This window comes from Nanorana parkeri, unplaced genomic scaffold (assembly GCF_000935625.1).
Source record: "Nanorana parkeri isolate BGI_ZX_2015 unplaced genomic scaffold, ASM93562v1 scaffold131, whole genome shotgun sequence".
Taxonomy (NCBI): Eukaryota; Metazoa; Chordata; class Amphibia; order Anura; family Dicroglossidae; genus Nanorana; species Nanorana parkeri.
Genome location: NW_017306399.1, coordinates 849,058 through 868,922, shown reverse-complemented (window position 1 = coordinate 868,922; position 19,865 = coordinate 849,058). Strand labels below are relative to the sequence as shown.

The 19,865-nt window shown below is 45.3% G+C and overlaps 1 protein-coding gene across 1 annotated transcript in view; it reads right to left on the bottom strand.

The window, feature by feature from the left end:
- The window catches only part of PATJ (PATJ, crumbs cell polarity complex component), a 159,812-nt gene that overhangs the window by 40,995 nt on the left and 98,952 nt on the right, over window positions 1–19,865 (bottom strand). Inside the window, exons 29-30 of the mRNA XM_018553838.1 lie at window positions 9,926–10,122; window positions 3,910–4,001 (exon numbers count right to left, since the gene is read on the bottom strand). Coding sequence (XP_018409340.1) covers window positions 3,910–4,001; window positions 9,926–10,122 — 289 coding nt within the window. The remainder of the gene's footprint in view (window positions 1–3,909; window positions 4,002–9,925; window positions 10,123–19,865) is intronic.

Below are 19,865 nucleotides of genomic sequence, written 5' to 3'. Positions count from 1 at the left end.
AGATTTTATACTAAAGATGTAACACAGATCTGTGATAGGAGCAGAGGGAGGAAATGAAGAGACAAAATAGAAACATGCTCCTAACGTTAAAGGAGAACTCCAACAGCTAAGAAAGCATGAGAGCCCTATTATACAGATATTACTCCCCGCTGTGCTATAGCCTATATCATTGCAACTGCCAGCCCTGAAGAAGGGAACACACATCCCCGAAACAACTCGGACTTGGACTTACTCTTGGATCTTTAATATGTTATTTAGATACTGGCGGTCCTCTTCATTTCCTGCATCTTATTTGGACTTGTCCTTAGTGACCTTGTACTCGCCACAAACAGATAACAATCTCCTTATAGGTCAGGGGTAGGAAAGCTTCAGCCCTCCAGCTGTGGTTAAACCACAAATCTCATCAAGCATCTGTCTCAGGGAGTCATGCCTGTCACTGTCAGAGTCTTGCAATGCCTCATGGGATTTGACGTTGCACTATAGCTGGCGGGACGGAGTTTGCCTGCCCCCTGCTATAGAGCGTTTTGCAGATTCTGTGCCACTGCCCCGCCCCCATGCCGGCTCTCTGGACTAGTGATGGTCACATGATGCCTGCCATTTCTCTCTGTCTGCCTCCTATTAAAGAACCTCCTCTTCTCAGAACCTCCTCTTCTAAGGAGTTAGAGGTGGTCGGCCGCCGCTAGGTGGCGACAAGCATACTGGCCACTGGTTTGTAATAAAGCTTTTTATGGTGACGTCAGCAACCAGATGGTGGGGGCGGCAGGGTTAGTTTTAATTTTCTTTTTTCTTTATTTTTTTTTTACTTGATCATTTTTTTAAAACTTTTTTGATAATTTTTGTCTGATAATTTTTTACTTATTTATCGACTTATTTATTTGTAAATTATTTTTTAACTTATGTTTTTTTTAATTATTTTATAATTTTTTTATCAATTGTTATTTTAATTTTTATTTTATTTTCACTTAACTTTATTGCCATCACACAGGAGCCAACAATCCCCTGTGTGATAGCATTTGGAGGCGACAGGTTCTCTTTATTGAACCTGTCAGTTCCAATACAGGAGATTTCGTTCAGTACTGTGCTGGAACTCCTGTGACAGCTGAGAAGGGAAGGCTGTGAGTGCAGCTCTCCCGTCTCACTGTATACACGGAGCAGAGTGCTCCCCGCTCTCCGTCCTGAAGAGAGGCTCTTCGGCCGGCAAGGAGAGAGGTAGCCAGCGGGGAGAGGGATTTGGGGAGGACGGACGAGCAGGCTGCGAGGTACATTTAGCTCTGCTTGCCCAAAGCAGGGCTAAACGTACAAAACAATTACCCAGCCAAAACTTCATGTCCTGGGCGTCAGGCGACAGGAATCCCTGCCGCCTCGAGGCCAGGCCTCTGTTGGCCTTGTGGGAAAACCAGCCCTATTTACACAGGCATGATCACTTTGCCCTGATTGACCAAGGTGACACAGTCTTTTTTTTTTACTATCCATCACTTTCTTGCGTGTTTACCGAACGTACATCCTCCTCATTGGGAAATCTATTCTTATAGGATAAACATTCAAATGACACTCGGTACAGCTGAGGGATCTGCCACAAGTCTAATGTGTATGGGCAGCAGGTGTAGATTGATAGTAGAGGACGTAATCTCCTCAATAAGAATATTAGAAGCCTGCTCTATAAAAGATTATCTGGGTGATTTTCCTGGAACAGGTTATACCTCCCCGGCGGTCAGGCGGCTCCATCGGGCCATCTTGTGCAGCCAAAGCACCTAATCATTTCTTCCCCCCACAAACCCGAGCATCCTCCGTCTCCTACAAAGTCGGCTTTGTAAAGATATGCAAATAAAGAGCTGACTAAGGCGCTTACTTAAACGCCAAATTATTTCTTTTGATCTCTCCCAGCAAGACGTTTTAATATTAATCTGCACACAATGGCGAGGAAGTTCTGAAAGGAACGGAGGACTGAAGGTTTTCAGATATGTAAACGGGATTGTTACATCAAGTAATTCCAGGAGTTAATTAAAACTTTATAGTGAAGTCTCTGGTGGGTCCTCGGATCAACCTAGAGTAAAATGGCAATTAAACAGGCCGTTAAAGGCTCATAATGACCTCGTTTTGTTACATGAGGCGGTGGATGAGCCACAGTAGTGCAAAACGGTCCAGAGAAGAAGGCTCGGCTACAGGGTGGGAGTCAAAATTCCAAGAACCTCAACAGAACTCATCCTATTCAACGCGGACGCCATCAAATCCAAATTATTTCTGCATTGAGGGTTATCACAACAACATTTAAAGTATTTCTAAAGCCGGATCTGTAGAGTAGAGGAGGGTTAAAACTAGGGATGCACCGATACCGATTCTTGTATTGGCATCAGTGCCGATACCGGGTATTTGGGCGAGTACTTGTGCTCAAGAAGAAGCACATTAGTGTCATGGAGTGGCCTAGCCAGTCTTCAGACCTTAAATCGTATAGAAAATTTATGGAGGGAGCTGAAACTTCGAGTTGCCAAGCGACAGCCAAAAAACCTGAAGGATTTAAAGAAGACCTGTAAAGAAGAGTGGACCGAAATCCCTCCTGAGATGTGCGCAAACCTGGCAACCAACTACAAGAAATGTCTTGCCTCTGTGCTCGCCAACAAGGATTTCTCCACCAAGTACTAAGTCATGTTTTGGATGGGGATCAAATACTTATTTTACACACCGAACTGCAACTCCATTTATAACATTTGTATCATGTGTTTTTTCTGGAGTTTTGGTTGATATTCTGTCTCTATCATTTAAAATACACCTGTGATAAAAATTATAGACCCTTCATTTCATTGTAAGTGGGCAAACTTTCAAAATCTGAAGGGGGTCAGATCATTATTTTCCTTACTGTATGATCTTACCACCTTTAAGGGCTTGTTCACACGACGTCCGGATTCTGTCCTGACCAGATCCGTGCGCTCCTGCACTAAAAGTGCATCCCAATGTATACCTATGTGTTTTATGGGCTACAGTTCTCACGTGTGCAGTCCGGTTAGGTCACAACAGAAAAAATACTGCATGTCACATTTTGCCCGGTCCGGAAACGCACGAACGCGTCAAAAACGCACTAAAAACACACTGCACTACAGCTAAGAAAAAAAAAAGAACTGTCGGCATCCGGACCGTGGTAAAAACGCGTTAAAATGTGTAAAAACCGCATAAAAAAACGCTCTGCATGCAGAGCACCGCGTCTGCAGATCAGGACCAGATGAGGAATGGAAAATCGTGTAAACAAGCCCTTAGACTTCCAGTGCTTCCAACCCCTTCTCTGCATTCTCTTCCTAAAGGAGAACTATGGGGTTAGGGCTTTTCCCCATAGTTCTCCTTAGGGTAACGGGAAGACACAAACTAGCATCCTCCCGTCACCCTAAACTCAGTATACTGCGAGCTATACTGAGACGCCGCAGCTGAAGCGGATCCCGACAATTATGTCTGGATCCGGCCAGCTGCGTGAGTGACAGCTGGCTCTGCCGATCTAGAGGCAGAGCCAGCTGTACCCGCCCCCTTCCCCGTCCGTTCCGGCAGTCAGCGCTGGAGGATCAGAGCGGGGAGGGGGGAATCCAGCCCCTCCCCTGTCACAGCGGAGAGCCGTGACAGGATCGAGAAGTGAGCGAACGCCGGTATGTGTTCTCTCACTTCCCAATCTACTGAGCCGACCTGTGACAGTCTCATTGTCACAGGTCGGCTAGAACTATGAGGTGAGTGAAAAGCACTCACCTCATAGTTCTCCTTTAATGCCTTTCAGTACTCACCAACCAAACACAATATTAACACTCATCTTTGTAGTAATAATAATAATAATAATAAAAAATAATAAATCAGTTTCTTTATCTGGTGACGGATATGCTTTAATTTAACCTAGCAGGAATTCATCTAGCACAGAAGCCACATCTGATGCCTTACCTTATAAGCACAAGTTTCAGTTTGGAAGGCGCAGACTTAATAATGGCAGATGCATTCTGATGGCTTTTTCCAAACAAAATGTTATTGTTCAGCTGAAAAAAAAAGGGAAATTAAAATTGTGGCATCCAACATCATGTTTACGACCTGTAAGTTAAGTGAAGTGAATCACATGAGCTTCTCTTAACTTGGTACTAATCATCCCTGAAAGACTACAATGTAACCCTCTGCCTCCCCTTCCACTTGCAGTAGAACTATGACCAGGTTGTAGCCCTTTCAAGAAAACTTGGCCCTTTCCCCTCTAATAAAAAACTACTAATTTGTAAGTTATACTTAACTCTATAATGTCCATTTTTAGATCCGCCTCTTCGCTGCCTGCATGCCTACCACCCTTGCACTAGGGTCTGGAGGACACTAGGTAGTGTAAAAAATATCGATCACCAACTATTTCAATTCGATAAATACAGAGCACTGCACAGGGACCAAAAACATGAAGGCAGAACTGTGGTACGGAGCTTAGTTTGTAAGCTTATTTAGGGTTAATAATCATACATCATGTAGCAGCATCGAGTCTGCCTGCTATAAACAAGGTGAAAGGGTTCACACTGGTTTCAGCAGTCTGGATGTAGACAGCTCAAGGCCAGCAGAGGCATCAACAAATTGCGGCTTTCTGCGAGGGAAGACAGATAAAAAGGGACTTGAAGTTGTTACGAGACACTTACATAACCTGAAAATGTTTATACCTTGTTAGCAGAGAAAAGGAAAATTGCGGTTATATTGAACAAAGACTGGAATGTGTTTATGTGACATCAAAAGCCATTTTCCCATTTTCTAATCTAATGTCATTACATTACGGGCTCAGTTTACAAAAGATTGGCAAAATAAGAAAATATGTCCTTCTGCTGTACAACACTTTGCGCCAACCCCATTACTTCAGCATTCATTAACAAAGAACTCAATGGTGGAAATGAAAAGTGGAACTAGGAAAAGGAAAGGTCGCTTTCCAAATGTCAGCCACTTAAAATAATGGGTAAGTGTTGGGCGAAGCTGGCATCATTTATTGGTGACCTTTTCGGTCTATAGATTGGCAAAGGTAACTGTAGAAATCTATTTTGTTGTTGGGCGATTTCAAACAACGACAAAAACAACAAGAAACCCAGCGCAGCTTGGGAAATCATAAAAAAATCAAAAGCAACAAAATTGCAATTTGAAAAAAAAAACTAAACTTCCTTGTTACGACAGCCTCTTACCTCGAGACAGAGGTCGCAGGTCAAGGTTCCCCTGAGGCCAAGTGGTCATTTGGCAGAAAGCTTCTGGCACATGAGCCCAGCATTCACATCTAACACAGATGTGAATGACAGCCTGGCTTCCCACGAGGCACCCGTGCAGCCGCAACCTGCGAGTGATGGACAGGTACTCTTTCACGGCGCTGCACCGGGGAGAGATTACCCCACTGCCACCAACTAAAGATCAGGTTAATGGTGGCAAGTCACATTTTTAACTTTAAAGGATGTCATTGTCTTAACCCATAATGGGTCCAATCGTATAGCCGAGCTGCATGGGAGTCTGGGAATACAGCCAGCATTAGCTGCTGGCGATAACATACAGTGGGATTCCATCGCTAATACATAATGTATTTTCTGCTACCAGTCAGAGATGAAACAAGCAAAGCTTTATCCAGTTTGATGCCGTCAGTGCTCACACAGCAATAAATCTGCAGAATAAAATATTTAGGGCAAACCATGGAAAATGTTGCTTCTATTATTAAGAGAGTCCACAGGAATGCGATCTAATCAGTGAAATGCTATCCAGTAGCTGTCCAGACAGTTCGCCTTTAAAGAGGACCTGTAAATACGGAGGAAGCTGTGCTCAAATAGGCAAGCAGAGGGCAATGGACTATACACCATGTATTGCCTGTGGTACTCCTGCAGCACTTTTTCCCATTATTGTCATGTCTTTTTCTACACTCAATGGTGGAGGCAGCCATCTTGATAGAGGAGCTGGACATATGATTCCTCATGTCAGAGCTGCCCCCTCTGATGGCTGGTGATTTGATGGCTGGTGGGTTGTCAAGAGCAGATTGAAAACCAGACAAGCATAAGGTGCTAGTTAAAAATACTTTATTAAGAAAAGTGTCCACAGGAACAAGCAAAATCATAAACAGGAACAAGCCAAGGTCAGGAGCCGGAGTAGGTAGTCGTACAAGCCAGGTCAGGAACACGGAAATCAGGGTTGTCAGGAACAAGCCAGGAGCAGGAACCAGAGAACGTCAACCAAGATCAGGTCATACATGGACTCAGGATACACTGAGCAGCAGGAATGCACTAGCAGGAGAGACCATGCAAGGGCAAGGTCAGACTGGACTGAGTGGTTTAAATAGTGAGTGGAGTGACATCATCACTCAGAGACAGGAAACTCCCATCTGGCTCTCTCAGATGATGCTCCATGTTTGGCCATAAGAGGGAGCCTGGGAGTAGTGAGCAACGTTAAACAGTCTGCTCAGACAAAGGAGGAATCACAGGTGGGTGAAATGGTAGCCAAGTCAGAATGCTGCAAACCAGTTAAGTCAGGGTGGAACCCTGACAGGAAGAAACATGAAGCAGTAGATGTTCAGAAAGCACATATCCACAGAACTGATGAAGCAGATGCAGGGAGATCCTTGCATTGCAGGTCCTCAGGTACAGCTTCCTCTCCAGCGAGGAGAAAGTAGCTAAATCTCACTCCAAATCTGGTGAGATCACTTGTAAGAGGCAGTGGTGCCTTAGATGATCTCACAAAGCAGATCTACAGCTATGAGTCTACAGAACAGGAGAGCCCAAGCACAAGAAGTGCACTTTTATTTTTAAGGTGCAACTCAAGACATAAAAGTAGATGTCTTCACTTCCTGGGTTTTAGGTCCATTTTAGTGTTCTGTGCCAGCTGTTGCTGCATTGACTCTGCAAGAGCCAAACAGGCCAATTTGCCCGACTGGTGGTAAGAAGTCAATTTGCTATGGATCACCTATCCGTCAAGGGAAGCAACCTGATCCGTTAAGGGAGAATGCCTTTAGATGTACAAAAGTCTTCAAAAGCATCTCCCCAAAAATGAAACCTGTTGTAGCGGCTGTCTGTAATTTAACTTCAAGGCCTGTACAGATTTTTGCAGAAAAGCAATAAGCCAACCACATGAACTGAGATGTTCTGCAGACAATGCTTTGTTGCTATGGTTGCAAAGAAGACATGTTTGAAATTTTTGCCATTTGAAATCATGCATACCTCTCCAGTAGACAGAGTGCTAAAGCTTTACCCTCATGAAGAGCTCCAAGCGCCGCCGCAATCTGACACCTCCGGGGAGGTCCGATAGCCTGCCAACCCCTAAGGTCGCTACAGTGCACAGTGATGATTTAGGTGCTGTATCTGTGGAAAGAGCAACAGGATCCAGCAGGGGACACGTATCTGACACTCCTGGAAGTATTCGCGGCAGCAAGCAAAATCGGTGCCCCCTTTAATATTTAAAGCTGAACTTCAGGCACAGAACAATTATTTAAATATATTCCGCAACCACAAAGGGTATACATTTACTCTGTGTGCATCAAATGCTTTTGCAAACCCAGTTGTGCGATATCATCGCTGTCCTGTATATAACTTGAGCAGAGCAGTGGGAGGGTTCCAGCAGGCCCCACTCACTACAGGAAACTAGAGAAGGGGGTGGAGACAAGACCAGTCACCTTGTACAAGGAGAGAGAGCATCAGTAACCGGTCTTTATTACAGGAGGGGGAGGAGACAAGACCAGTCACCCTGCACAAGGAGAGAGAGCAGCAGTGAGAGGTCTTTATTACAGGAGGGGGCGGAGACCAGACCAGCCACCCTGCACAAGGAGAGAGAGCAGCAGTGAGCGGTCTTTATTACAGGAGGGGGCGGAGGCCAGACCAGTCACCCTGCACAAGGAGAGAGAGCAGCAATGACCAGTCTTTACTACAAGAAGCTCCTGCACAGAAATAAAGTTTGCACAGATCAGGAAGAAACACACAAAGCACACCAGGATTCATGTAAGAATACACATAACTTGTATGAGGACAATATCTGCTTATCCTGGTTATCAGCTTTAAGAACAGCCATGGCTTTATGAGCTATTGTCTGCAATGCAGAAAGGCCATTAAAGCCGAATGAATGCACTTGCTCCTTTATTGGCCATTTTCACAAATGTACATTGCTTTAAAAAAAAAAAAAAATAAGAACAGATACGCTGAGTATCTTTCAAAAAACAGAAGCTACAATAAAACTGACCAAATACCATTACAGCTCCCCTTCAGGGACTATACCGCCGCCGGCATGGCTATCAAGTTTAAAAGCGCTCTCTGCAAAAAAAGTAATTTCAACAATCCGATCCTTAAACAGCGAAGTCATTAAATACATACATTCGGCCCGATGTTTCAGCTTAGGGAAAAGGGGGGAAAAAAAAAAGTGATTTTAATATCAAACGCTTCCCATGCAGAACCCAGAAATACTGGATAGAGTTTTCTGCAGAGAGGAGAAGTAAAATATCTCATTTGCCTCTGTGACCACAGAACGGTATTATGAGTGCGCTCCTAGAGCCCAATTACCGGCTTAAAACGTGCAATATGTGCGCTGTGATGATGCGGGGAGTTTATACAATTATGGGAAAATCGGCTCGCGAGGCTCCCGTATGTAAAAGATTCAGGGCGTCTATAAAAAGTCAGCAATTTAAACGCTCGTTTGGAGTCTCGTGACGGCAGGGAAATATGTTTTTATAAGGAAGATCTCATGAGGGAGGAAAAAAATGTTCATTTTTAAAAAAGCATCCCAGCAACAAAACCCCCCCAAACAACAAGATTTATTAAAGTATATTTCCCGCCTCCCCTCCCCCCCAATGTTAGTGCAGGGAAAAGATCATTCAGTTCTCGATCAATAGAGCAGACGTCTGACAGCTGCAGTGTCACACGCCTGCTCTAATTATGGGGATGAGTGATTTCATCCTCCCCATAATTCTCCTTAAAAAGGAGAACTATGGGGTTAGGGCTTTTCCCCATAGTTCTCCTAAGTGTAACAGGAGGACAAAAACTAGCGTCCTCCCATCACCCTAGGCTCAGTATACCGAGAGCTGTAGCTCGCGGTATACTGAGACGCCGCAGCTGAAGCGGATCCCTACAATTATGCCGGGATCCGTCCAGCTGCGTGACTGACAGCTGGCTTGCCTATCTAAAGGCAGAGCCAGCTGTACCCGCCCCCTCCCCGTCCGTTCCTTCCCGTTTGGTCTGACAGCACTGTGCCTCTGAACCCTGCGTTATCAGCCCAACCTACTGGACTACAGAACTCCACTCATCCCCTGACTTTCTCTGTCCCTCTCATACAATGATTTCTTTCCCAGCAAAACAATACTGCTGCCTTGACTTCCAGCAGCCTTCCTACAGAATGCATGTAAGGAAAGGGCTATTGGGAGATGTAGTTCTGGTGATGATGTCACAGGGAGTAGTAAACAGCTGTTTGCAGCTATAGGAACAAGGTGAAAGATAAAATAAAATAATGCTTGGGCATTCTCTAGAAGGGAAGAGATTGACTTGGAGTTAAATCTGAGTAATGCCTAGATACCTTTTAATTGCAGCAATTGTTTTTAAGATTGAGACACAAGACCCAAAGCTCAACAAGGAACCACACACATCTCTGTCAAGCTGCTTGGCATCATGGCATACATCTTGTTTTTCTCTCTCTTTAATCCCAAGAATCCACAATAAATGTCCAGAGACACAACCCACCACAGCTCTGTAAGGGAATACACACAGCCCTGTTTACCTACTCGAGGCATCCATCTTTTTTTCTTGGCCCTTACCCACAATGGACTGGACACTTTGGTGTTGCAGGAACCCAAAGCCCAAAAACATTCAATAAAATTATGATAGTAGCTATCCAGCTTGTCTCCAGTCTTACCAATGAGCAATAGTGCAGAGAACCCCTGGAGAACACTGAGCGGCCATTTTAGCAGAGTGGTCTGTAATACCACATGTACCCAAGAAAGGCTCACCTCCAATAATTCATCTCCAACTTGGATTCTCCCGTCTCTTCCGGCAGGTCCATCCGGATTTATGGCTACCACGAAGATGCTCATCTGTGATCGGTCCTTGTTACCTGCCAAACTGAGGCCAAGTCCATTTTTTTCCTTCTCCAGCTCGACAATGTGCAGCTCCCCCGGAAGCTCAGCATATCTCTGACTTATTTTCTCTAGTGGGACACAAAGGAAACTGAATTAATATGTATACAGCAAATGTATACAAATATCTAACACATCTGGATGTGAGCTGGACACCAGAAACTAGCTACTAAAGCTGGCCATACACCATACAGTCTCTGTTAGATCCACCAACAACTATGTAGTGCAATGTCCTGCTTGACTTGACACAAATTGATTGGAGAAGTTTAGATAGGTGCTCATATTGCATAGTTTTGATAAAAGCTGGATTGCCTTTAATATAAATGCAGGCTCCACTTCCTGCTCAGTAGACATGTAAGCTGCGGAAAAATTTGGTCCAGATATTTAGTTACTTAGGAATTCGGATCCGAAATTCAATTCTGTTCGTGTTTTGGACGAAATTCGAATTTTCGTTAGTTTAGAATGTGTTTACGAATATATATTGCGAATACCACAGAAAACCATATACAGATACTAATACTAAAGCTGAAGCTCCCGGACCCAAATGGCATTCGGGATCCGAAATTCGGAATTGCATTCAGGAGCTCGCGAATGCCATTCAGGTCTGGGAGCCTCAGCTTTAGTAATATATGTATATGGTTCCCAGACCCGAATGGCATTCAGGAGCTCCGGAATGCCATTCGGAAATTCGGATCCCGAATGCCATTTCGGGTCTGGGAGCCACATACATATATTCCTAAAGCTGAGGCTCCCAGACCTGAATGGCAGTCGGGAGCTCCCGAATGCAATTCTGAAATTTGGATCCCGAATGCCATTCAGGTGTAGGAGCCTCAGCTTTAGTATTTATATATATATATATATATATATATTTATTACACACACACATACATAATATATATATATAGAGCGCCCATGTCGCGTAATGAAAATTCGTATTCAGACCCATTCGAATGCAATAAACCGAAAAACACATCTGATTGGCCAGAAAAGTCACATGTCCGATTCAGTTTCGTTTTTGAACGAAATACGGACAGAATCCGAAATTCGTAAATGGAAATTCAGACACATTTGGATGCGTTGGGATTCGGAAATTCCGAATGTCCGAATTTTGATTCGGAACAAAACAAAATCGCACATGTCTACTGCTCAGGAATTTTGCCTTGCTGTTCCTGTTTCTCGCTGCAAGTCTACCAGTATCAGGTTTGCTGAGTGAAAACAACGTGCTGATACTTCATCTCAGCAGCCGTTGATGAGTAAAATACCAATATCTGCTAGTGGGAGAAATGGCAGGAATATAGGAAATAGAAGGGAAAGAAAAATGTTGTCTCAGATGCCCTGACAAATGAGATTGTCACCGTGACGCTTAACCAGCGACTCGCCATGTGCCTGCAGAGAAATAAAGCACCATAGAAAGGGATCAATCCTTCCGATCAATAATCTGGCTCGCCGAGGATGCCAATAGACACCACTTAACACTACTCAAGGTCTCTCACAAATGGCCGTTGCTATGGTTATCAAGACTGAACAGGTGAACCAAATATACGTTGATGGATGAAGGTATTTAAACGTGGAGAAGATGTAATTTGCTTTTAGATGAAATGCTGGAATCTCGGAGAAAGTAAGACTATGTATTCTTCGAGGGACAAAAGGATTGACATTGAGCCTGAAAGGCGCATTGTGGTTTGTCATATGGGACCAATAAAAGGGATGTGATGTTAACAGAGGCAGGAATGCAAGATGGCAGCTGGTGTACAGCAAAGCAATTCAATTTCTCAGGAAGGCCTCATCAGGGGCTCTACAATCCAATAGATGGGAGCATTCCATGAACAGCAGCTACAACAGCTGCACGAGGTGATGCCAAAAGCCAAGTCTGGAATTTCAGATCACAAAAGCAAATCTTAAGAGGAAAATATGACATACATACATCAATGCAGCCCTGTATTCATGGATACACCATTACAGGTTCACAAAGCAAGCTACATGCACCGCTCCTCCATGGTTAGGACAGGGCAATCCGAAACAGTGCTTGCTGCCAGGAGTGTGTCCTCACTCAGAATCCAAACAAGCAAAAATCGGACGCACACCAGGTACACACTGGAACCGTTTATTGTACGTTAAAGCAGCATAACTATGTCCCGCCCAAGGTCCACCCATTACTGAGGCGTTTTGCCCAATCAATGATGTCCACAATTAAGCCTGTGATTGAGTAAAAAGTATCAGAGGGGGTGGACATTGGGTAGGACAAGCTTATGCTATTTTAACTAAAATAAATAGTTCCAGTCAGGGGCATCCCCATAATGAGGCAGCCTGAGGCGGAAGGGTCAGGCGGCATCTCACAGGGGTGGCAGGAGTGGGGGGAGGACCGCAGTAAAGTGATGACAGCGCGGCCGCCGCTCCCTACTTCTCCAGCTACTCCAGCTACAGCGTCCCATGTTGCAAAGAGCTCTTAGCAACCTGTGATGCTCTTTCTGGATTCCTGCCCAGCTCACTTGACATCATTGGTTGCCAGGGAGCAGAGTGTGATGTTCTGGATGGCATCCCACTGAACTCCTGGCAACCAGTGACATCAGTGAGCTGGGTGGGACCAGACAAAGAGCTGTTGACAGCACGGCTCTAACAAAGCCCCCCCCCCTCCCCAGATGACAGCCATCAGCAAAGCCCCCACAATACCCATTCCCCCATCGCTGCCTTAGAACCACTATCAGCAGCACGCAATCTGCCCCATGGCCTCAGGTGGCATATAGGGTAGGGACAGCCCTGTCCAAAGTTGGTATAGAGGGACTCGAAGGTCTTGCAGTGGAGTAGAGTGGAGTCAAAGCATTAGCATTGTATTTTCAATGGTGCTCAGTCCATCTTTATCACTGACACTGTCACACAGCTACACAAAGTTTTAATTAGGGTGATGAAGGGAGGGGTGGAGGAGCTAGACCAGCACAGACAGTAATTAGACACTCCCACAAGAGGTGGGGGCTATGACCTGCACTGAGCAAGAGCTCTAGGGGATTCCCTAGGGTGGGCTAGGGAATTGACTCTTCCTGAAGTAGTCAAATTTGTTGGCAAGTTTAAAGGCAAATTGCAAATTGATGAAAATGTTTATGGAAATGAAAAACACTACAAGTATGCATTTATGATAATAGGTTTTTGTGCTTTTCCCTGCAATTTTTTAGATTTACGTCAGGTTCTCTCATGTCATAGGTAACGGGGAACCTGTGATAAGCTTGAGATCTGTATACTGTACAAACATCAGCTGCCTGCATCGGTGTATCTGCTGACCGTTCTGCCCGGCAGTAACATCTACTGTAGCGTCTTCCATCATCTGCTCCGGGTGAATCAGTCGGGTGTGTGACGGGTTTACTTGGAGATATTTCAATATTAACGGTGACAAATGATACTATTGTGAGCCCAGAGGAGATCCCTAAACACAACAGGCACTGAACAGACTTAATTAAACCTGACGGGCAGCAGCAACACAAGCAGCCAAAGGGGTGGCCATGACAAAAGCGTTGTAGCACTGCGGCGCCGGCTGCTAACGACTCGTATGGGTAAGGTTAATGTCCACATAAAATAGATAATGATGGAAAAGCCGGCTTCTCACTGGAAGAAGAGAAAGGACAATTGGAGAGCAAAGTACTCGGCTGAGGACAGATTCTAAAGAACTGAAGGGCGAATTTCACTGCTGCATGCGTCAGTTATACAGAATAATCAGTTCTTACAAATCCTGGTCCTTACATGTGACATCCCTGAGAATGCAGCCTATCCATTCACTAGAGAGCGGTGACATCACTGAGAATGCAGCCTATCCCTTCACTAGAGAGCGGTGACATCACTGAGAATGCAGCCTATCCCTTCACTAGAGAGCGGTGACATCACTGAGAATGCAGCCTATCCCTTCACTAGAGAGCGGTGACATCACTGAGAATGCAGCCTATCCCTTCACTAGAGAGCGGTGACATCACTGAGAATGCAGCCTATCCCTTCACTAGAGAGCGGTGACATCACTGAGAATGCAGCCTATCCCTTCACTAGAGAGCGGTGACATCACTGAGAATGCAGCCTATCCCTTCACTAGAGAGCGGTGACATCACTGAGAATGCAGCCTATCCCTTCACTAGAGAGCGGTGACATCACTGAGAATGCAGCCTATCCCTTCACTAGAGAGCGGTGACATCACTGAGAATGCAGCCTATCCCTTCACTAGAGAGCGGTGACATCACTGAGAATGCAGCCTATCCCTTCACTAGAGAGCGGTGACATCACTGAGAATGCAGCCTATCCCTTCACTAGAGAGCGGTGACATCACTGAGAATGCAGCCTATCCCTTCACTAGAGAGCGGTGACATCACTGAGAATGCAGCCTATCCCTTCACTAGAGAGCGGTGACATCACTGAGAATGCAGCCTATCCCTTCACTAGAGAGCGGTGACATCACTGAGAATGCAGCCTATCCCTTCACTAGAGAGCGGTGACATCACTGAGAATGCAGCCTATCCCTTCACTAGAGAGCGGTGACATCACTGAGAATGCAGCCTATCCCTTCACTAGAGAGCGGTGACATCACTGAGAATGCAGCCTATCCCTTCACTAGAGAGCGGTGACATCACTGAGAATGCAGCCTATCCCTTCACTAGAGAGCGGTGACATCACTGAGAATGCAGCCTATCCCTTCACTAGAGAGCGGTGACATCACTGAGAATGCAGCCTATCCCTTCACTAGAGAGCGGTGACATCACTGAGAATGCAGCCTATCCCTTCACTAGAGAGCGGTGACATCACTGAGAATGCAGCCTATCCATACACTAGAGACCGGTGACATCACGAGAATGAAGCCTATCCGTTCAACGCACACACATACTATATATGCACACACACATTACATAGACACACACATCTATATATTTTAGTGGTGTGTGTAGATGCTGGGCTGGGGTTTTGGTTAAAGTCTTGCTCCGACTCTGCAGTCCTCAGGTATGAAGATGAATGTTAACACAATTCCGTGTTCCGTATTTCTCAGCATGATTTATTCCCCTCTTGAATGCGCGAAATGCAGAAATGTAATTTTTCTTTGTATTATTGATGATGGTCTATCTGCACTCTGCAGCAAACCACACTGCCATCCTTGCACATACACTATCCCTGCAGTAAAAGTGCCACTTTGCAGAGACAAACCCCCAGATAATTAATGAACACGAGGAGTGCGTGGGGAGAACCTGTCTAACGCGTCTATATTCCGCAGAACCAAGATGACCTGACAGCCATAGGACAGCACCGTCCCGGGCTATAATAAGCAGTGCATCATATTGTAACAGGATAATTAAAACCTGCAGAGGACACGACAGTTTTTCACGCCGTCTGCGGAGTAATTTGTGATTTCTGTACCCCGGAGGTGATATCAGTACAAAGCTGTGCTCTATTGATCTCCCAGGAGAGGGGCAGAGGGGAGAGAGGAGGTGACAAGCTCCTTATTTTATTCACCTGCAATGAAACCCGCAGTCAGAGCCTCCTCGGTGCTTTGCCTGAGGTCCTACGCTGCGGGGACTTAATCACTTCTGTGACTTGGAAAACTACAGCATGCGTGCGAGGGATTTAAAGCACATTTCCACTTTTGCACAGCAAGCTGTAATTGCAGAACAGAGCCCCGGGGCAGCCGCTTACAAAATAAAACCCTTTGTAAAAATTGTACAGTATCCTACATACAGTCCTATGTGAAGCCTATAGGACACGGCTCACATTTCCAAATTACAGGGCGCAGATTATTTTGGTTGCGCTTCTTGCTACCAGGATGTGCTGACATTTCTAGCCCCATTCTATCCTTAATGAAGGCTTTCTAGCAAGCGCCATCCTGATTCAATTATGAACCGTTTGTTCAAGCCCTGAAGTAGGTGGAGGAATATGTTCTGAAATGCGTATCATGTATCTGATGTTCTTAATCAATAAATATTTTAAACAAATATACCAAGCTAGATGAATATGTACTAGGTGCTCCTAACCACCTATCCAGGAAGTGTCTGGATGGTCTATCAAAGAGGTAGCAGCCTAGGACCAGAACCAGGTCCACACGCACAATACTTTCACCGCGGGTTTATCTCCGTAAACGAGAACAAACTTTTTCATATATACCTTCAAATTAATTTCCATTCCCGTTGGTCCAGCGCTACCTCATATCTACTAGAAGGCACTTCTGACAGCAGGGAGGGCCCAGTAGCTAGTTATCACCTTGCTTAAAACGTGTAATAGGTTTGCCAAACATCCATATGTGCCAGTCAATTCAGAAAACAGGATATGATTTTAAAAATAGAAGCTGATGATTTCCTTAAACACATCCGAGTTTTCCATTTCATTGCAATGGGAGAAAAGTTGATCTACAAACCTCTGACCTGACACCCTCAGAAAAGGTTCTACTTCGAGCCCATTTCTGGGGCTCTTCCAACCCCCCCCGCCTTCTCCCCCACCAACCGCCCCCCCGCCCCCATATTGCTAGGGCTAAATGCTTTGTTTTCACCTACGGTACCCATAACAAGGACACCTCGCTTTTCGCTGCAAGTCTGGCTACCACAGTCTCTTCTCCCTCATGTTTTGGCAGTTGCAGGCCCTTGGACATCATTATGGGGACAATGCAGGACCAAAAGCCACCCACAAGCTGGTATGTGGTGGAGAGGATTTGAGCACTGGCGGCTGGCAAAGCAGAGGATCAGGTAAGTGAATGTCCTTGATATGGGTACCTAGCATCTTTGTTTTGGATGAAGTGGGGAAAGATTAGAACCCCTGCAAGTTTTTTTATTGTTGTCTGTGTCTCCATAGAAGAGATATGTCTGCTCACTTCGTATTGATGACCACTGTCATCATGAGAGAGATAGAGAGAGAGAGAGAGGAAAGCCAGTTGCCACCAAAACAGGAAAAGGTCTTTCATTGAGTCAATTAATATTCTTCTTTTTATCATAATCTAAAAAACAAATAGGCTTTTACTGTTGTCTGTTACCTCACTGGGAGTTTCACACTTTGTGTCCTGGTAGACAATTGTGGACATCTATGCCCTTCTCTTTGCCAGCATGACTGTGCCCTGTGCACAAAGCCAGCTCCATATAGACATGGTTTGAGTTTGGCATGGAGTAGCTCAAGTGGCCTTCACAGAACGCTGACCTCAACCCTACAAAAGACCTTTGAATTGGAGTCAGATCTTCTCGTCCAACCTTTTATGAGGTCCCTAACCTCATAAAAGCTCTTTTGGTCAAACGGTCACAAATTCCCACAGACACACTCTAAAATTTTATGGAAAACCTTCCTAGAAGAGTGGAGGCCGTTATTTCCACAAAGGAGAGCCACTTCCATTATATTGGTTATGAATTGGGGTGTCCAACAAGCTCATACAGGTGTCATACAGGTGAATTGGGGTGTCCACAAACTGGCCATATACTGCAGAGTCTGAGGTTCCTAAAACATAAGAACTTGAGTCTTAGTGGACAAGCAGCAGCAAGAAGGGGCAGGGAAGATGAACTTCTTTAAAATACAAGACCGGTGACATCACTAAGAATGCAGCCTATCCATTCACTAGAGACCGGTGACATCAGTGAGAATGCAGCCTATCCATTCACTAGAGAGCGGTGACATCACTGAGAATGCAGCCCATCTATTCACTAGAGCAGGGCTCAAAATTTCTACTCGCCCCCTCGCAATTGGCGGGTGAAAATTGCGTGGGGGTGAGTGGAAATCTAGGGGGGGGGTAGAATGCAGCCTATCCATTCACTAGAGATCGGCGACCTCACTGAGAATGCATCCTTGAGTAGTTTTAGTGGACAAGCAGCAGCAAGAAGGGGCAGGGAAGGGGAATTTCTAGTTTAGGTCCATTTATGATGTCGTTCCTTACACAGGTTGTGTCACCATTTATATACAACATTTTCACATCTGACTAGAATGTAGTCTCAAAGTATAAGAATCCATCCCCAGAAAGCCCTTAATGTTCTCCCAGCACACTCTTATGCATTTACATTATTTAAAGGACTCAAATGTATCTCTCACAAAGCTTCTAGATCCCCTTGAACATGTTAAGACTTACCCCCGGGATTTCATGCACAGCACACAAAAAGATTCTAAAGCATTTCCAAATGAAATTCTGTCTTGTTACAAACTCTCAGCTACAACGCCGCAAACATTTCTTGTGTCGCGTTTCACGCTAATCATATTGCATCTCGCACAAATTACATTCTGTCCCTCCGCTTTTCTAAAAGAGGAGATTGGTTAGCAGTGTCTACACATTTATTTGAAGAGCAAGTTCATGCAGCAAGTACAATAAATGATGTGATAATGTTATCAACCACGTTAGACAGAATGGCTACTAAGGTGAATCATGAAGCACCTAGATCAGGGTTGGACAACCTCAACACTCCAGCCGTGGTTCAACTACAAATTCCATATTGCCTCTGCTTTTGGGGGGAATGTCTGCGGCTGTCAGAGTCTCACAATACCTCATTGGACTTGTAGTGCCACAAGAGCTGAAGAGCCAAACCTACCTACCCCTCGACCTAGGTTGAGGAATACTTTCACAGTGCCCAAACAATTTTATTAAGAACATACATCCAGATCTAACGTTTTCTATAGCAGCTGGAGTGCCAAGGCTGCCTACCCCTGACCTAGATTGAAGAGGGCTTTAACAGTGCCCAGGTGGAACAATTTTATAAAGTACATACATTCTGTTCTAGAGTTCCCTACAGGTAGAATAGAAAAGGTGGATCAGGTTTTAAACAATTTCTTGATCAGATCAGAGATGACCAAACTAAAGCTTTTCCCATTCAAATTACAAAAAGACTTGGGCAAAGTCTGGATTCACTGGAATGCGGAGTCATAGCTTAAAATCAGGTGTTCACCAGGTTAAAAGTTGCCAGGGGAATATGCAAGGTACGCAATCAAGGCGAGGATAATGCACAAAATCCCTAAGCACCAAATCTACTTCTGCTACATTTTAAAGTTTGACCATTGTGTAGCCATAGGCCGGATTCTCACCTCTGCCCTGTGCTAATACACAATCAGCAATGAAGTTCCATTCATTTAAAAAAGCACCCAAACAGACCTTGCAAACGCACATGACTTGTTATGCATTTCGGTGTGGTGATGGCCCACTTAAAAGAAGGACCCTGGCTCTCTGTGTGTGGAAGCAGTGGTCTCTTTCCAGAGGTCTGATACAACTGCCGTTGACCTAGAGCTAGTGGTTCCCATTAAGCAGGAAGCATTTTTGCTGAACGCAGAGCTGCAGGTTTGACCAAGGGTGTCCCAATCCATTTTTTCTGCTCGAGACCAAGAGGGTGCATGCACTTAGTGTGCGTCTGTGTGGGTGGGAAGCTGGGTGCCGGTGGAGAGTGACACCGCTAATGTTACCAGTGTCCTGCCTAGCTCCTGTCACTTGTTGCCAGGAGTTGGGTGGGACGCTGGCCATGGCTTCCATGGTTGCTAAGAGCTGGATTGGGAGATATATGTGGCCCTTACCTGGGACGCCCTGGCCGCATTGCAAACATTGAGCAACAGGGCGGCCATGCAACTCTGCCTTTAGTCTCCCACCCACGTGACCCCAAGAGATGCCACATGAAGCAACAGCCCCAGCCTGCCTCATTATATCGAGGGCCCAGGGTTTGACCATTCAGGGGGGTATCAGGCCTCTGCAGAGAGACCACTGCTTCCACAGAAAGCAAAGCTCCTTCGCTGCACCCTGCTGGCAGGGGACAGGCTTTCCTACCCAGGCTGTGACTGCCTTATAAAGAAGACAAAATATAACACTTGACACAGAGAGACAGAGAGCAAGAGCGCGAGAGAGGGGGGAGGGGGAGAG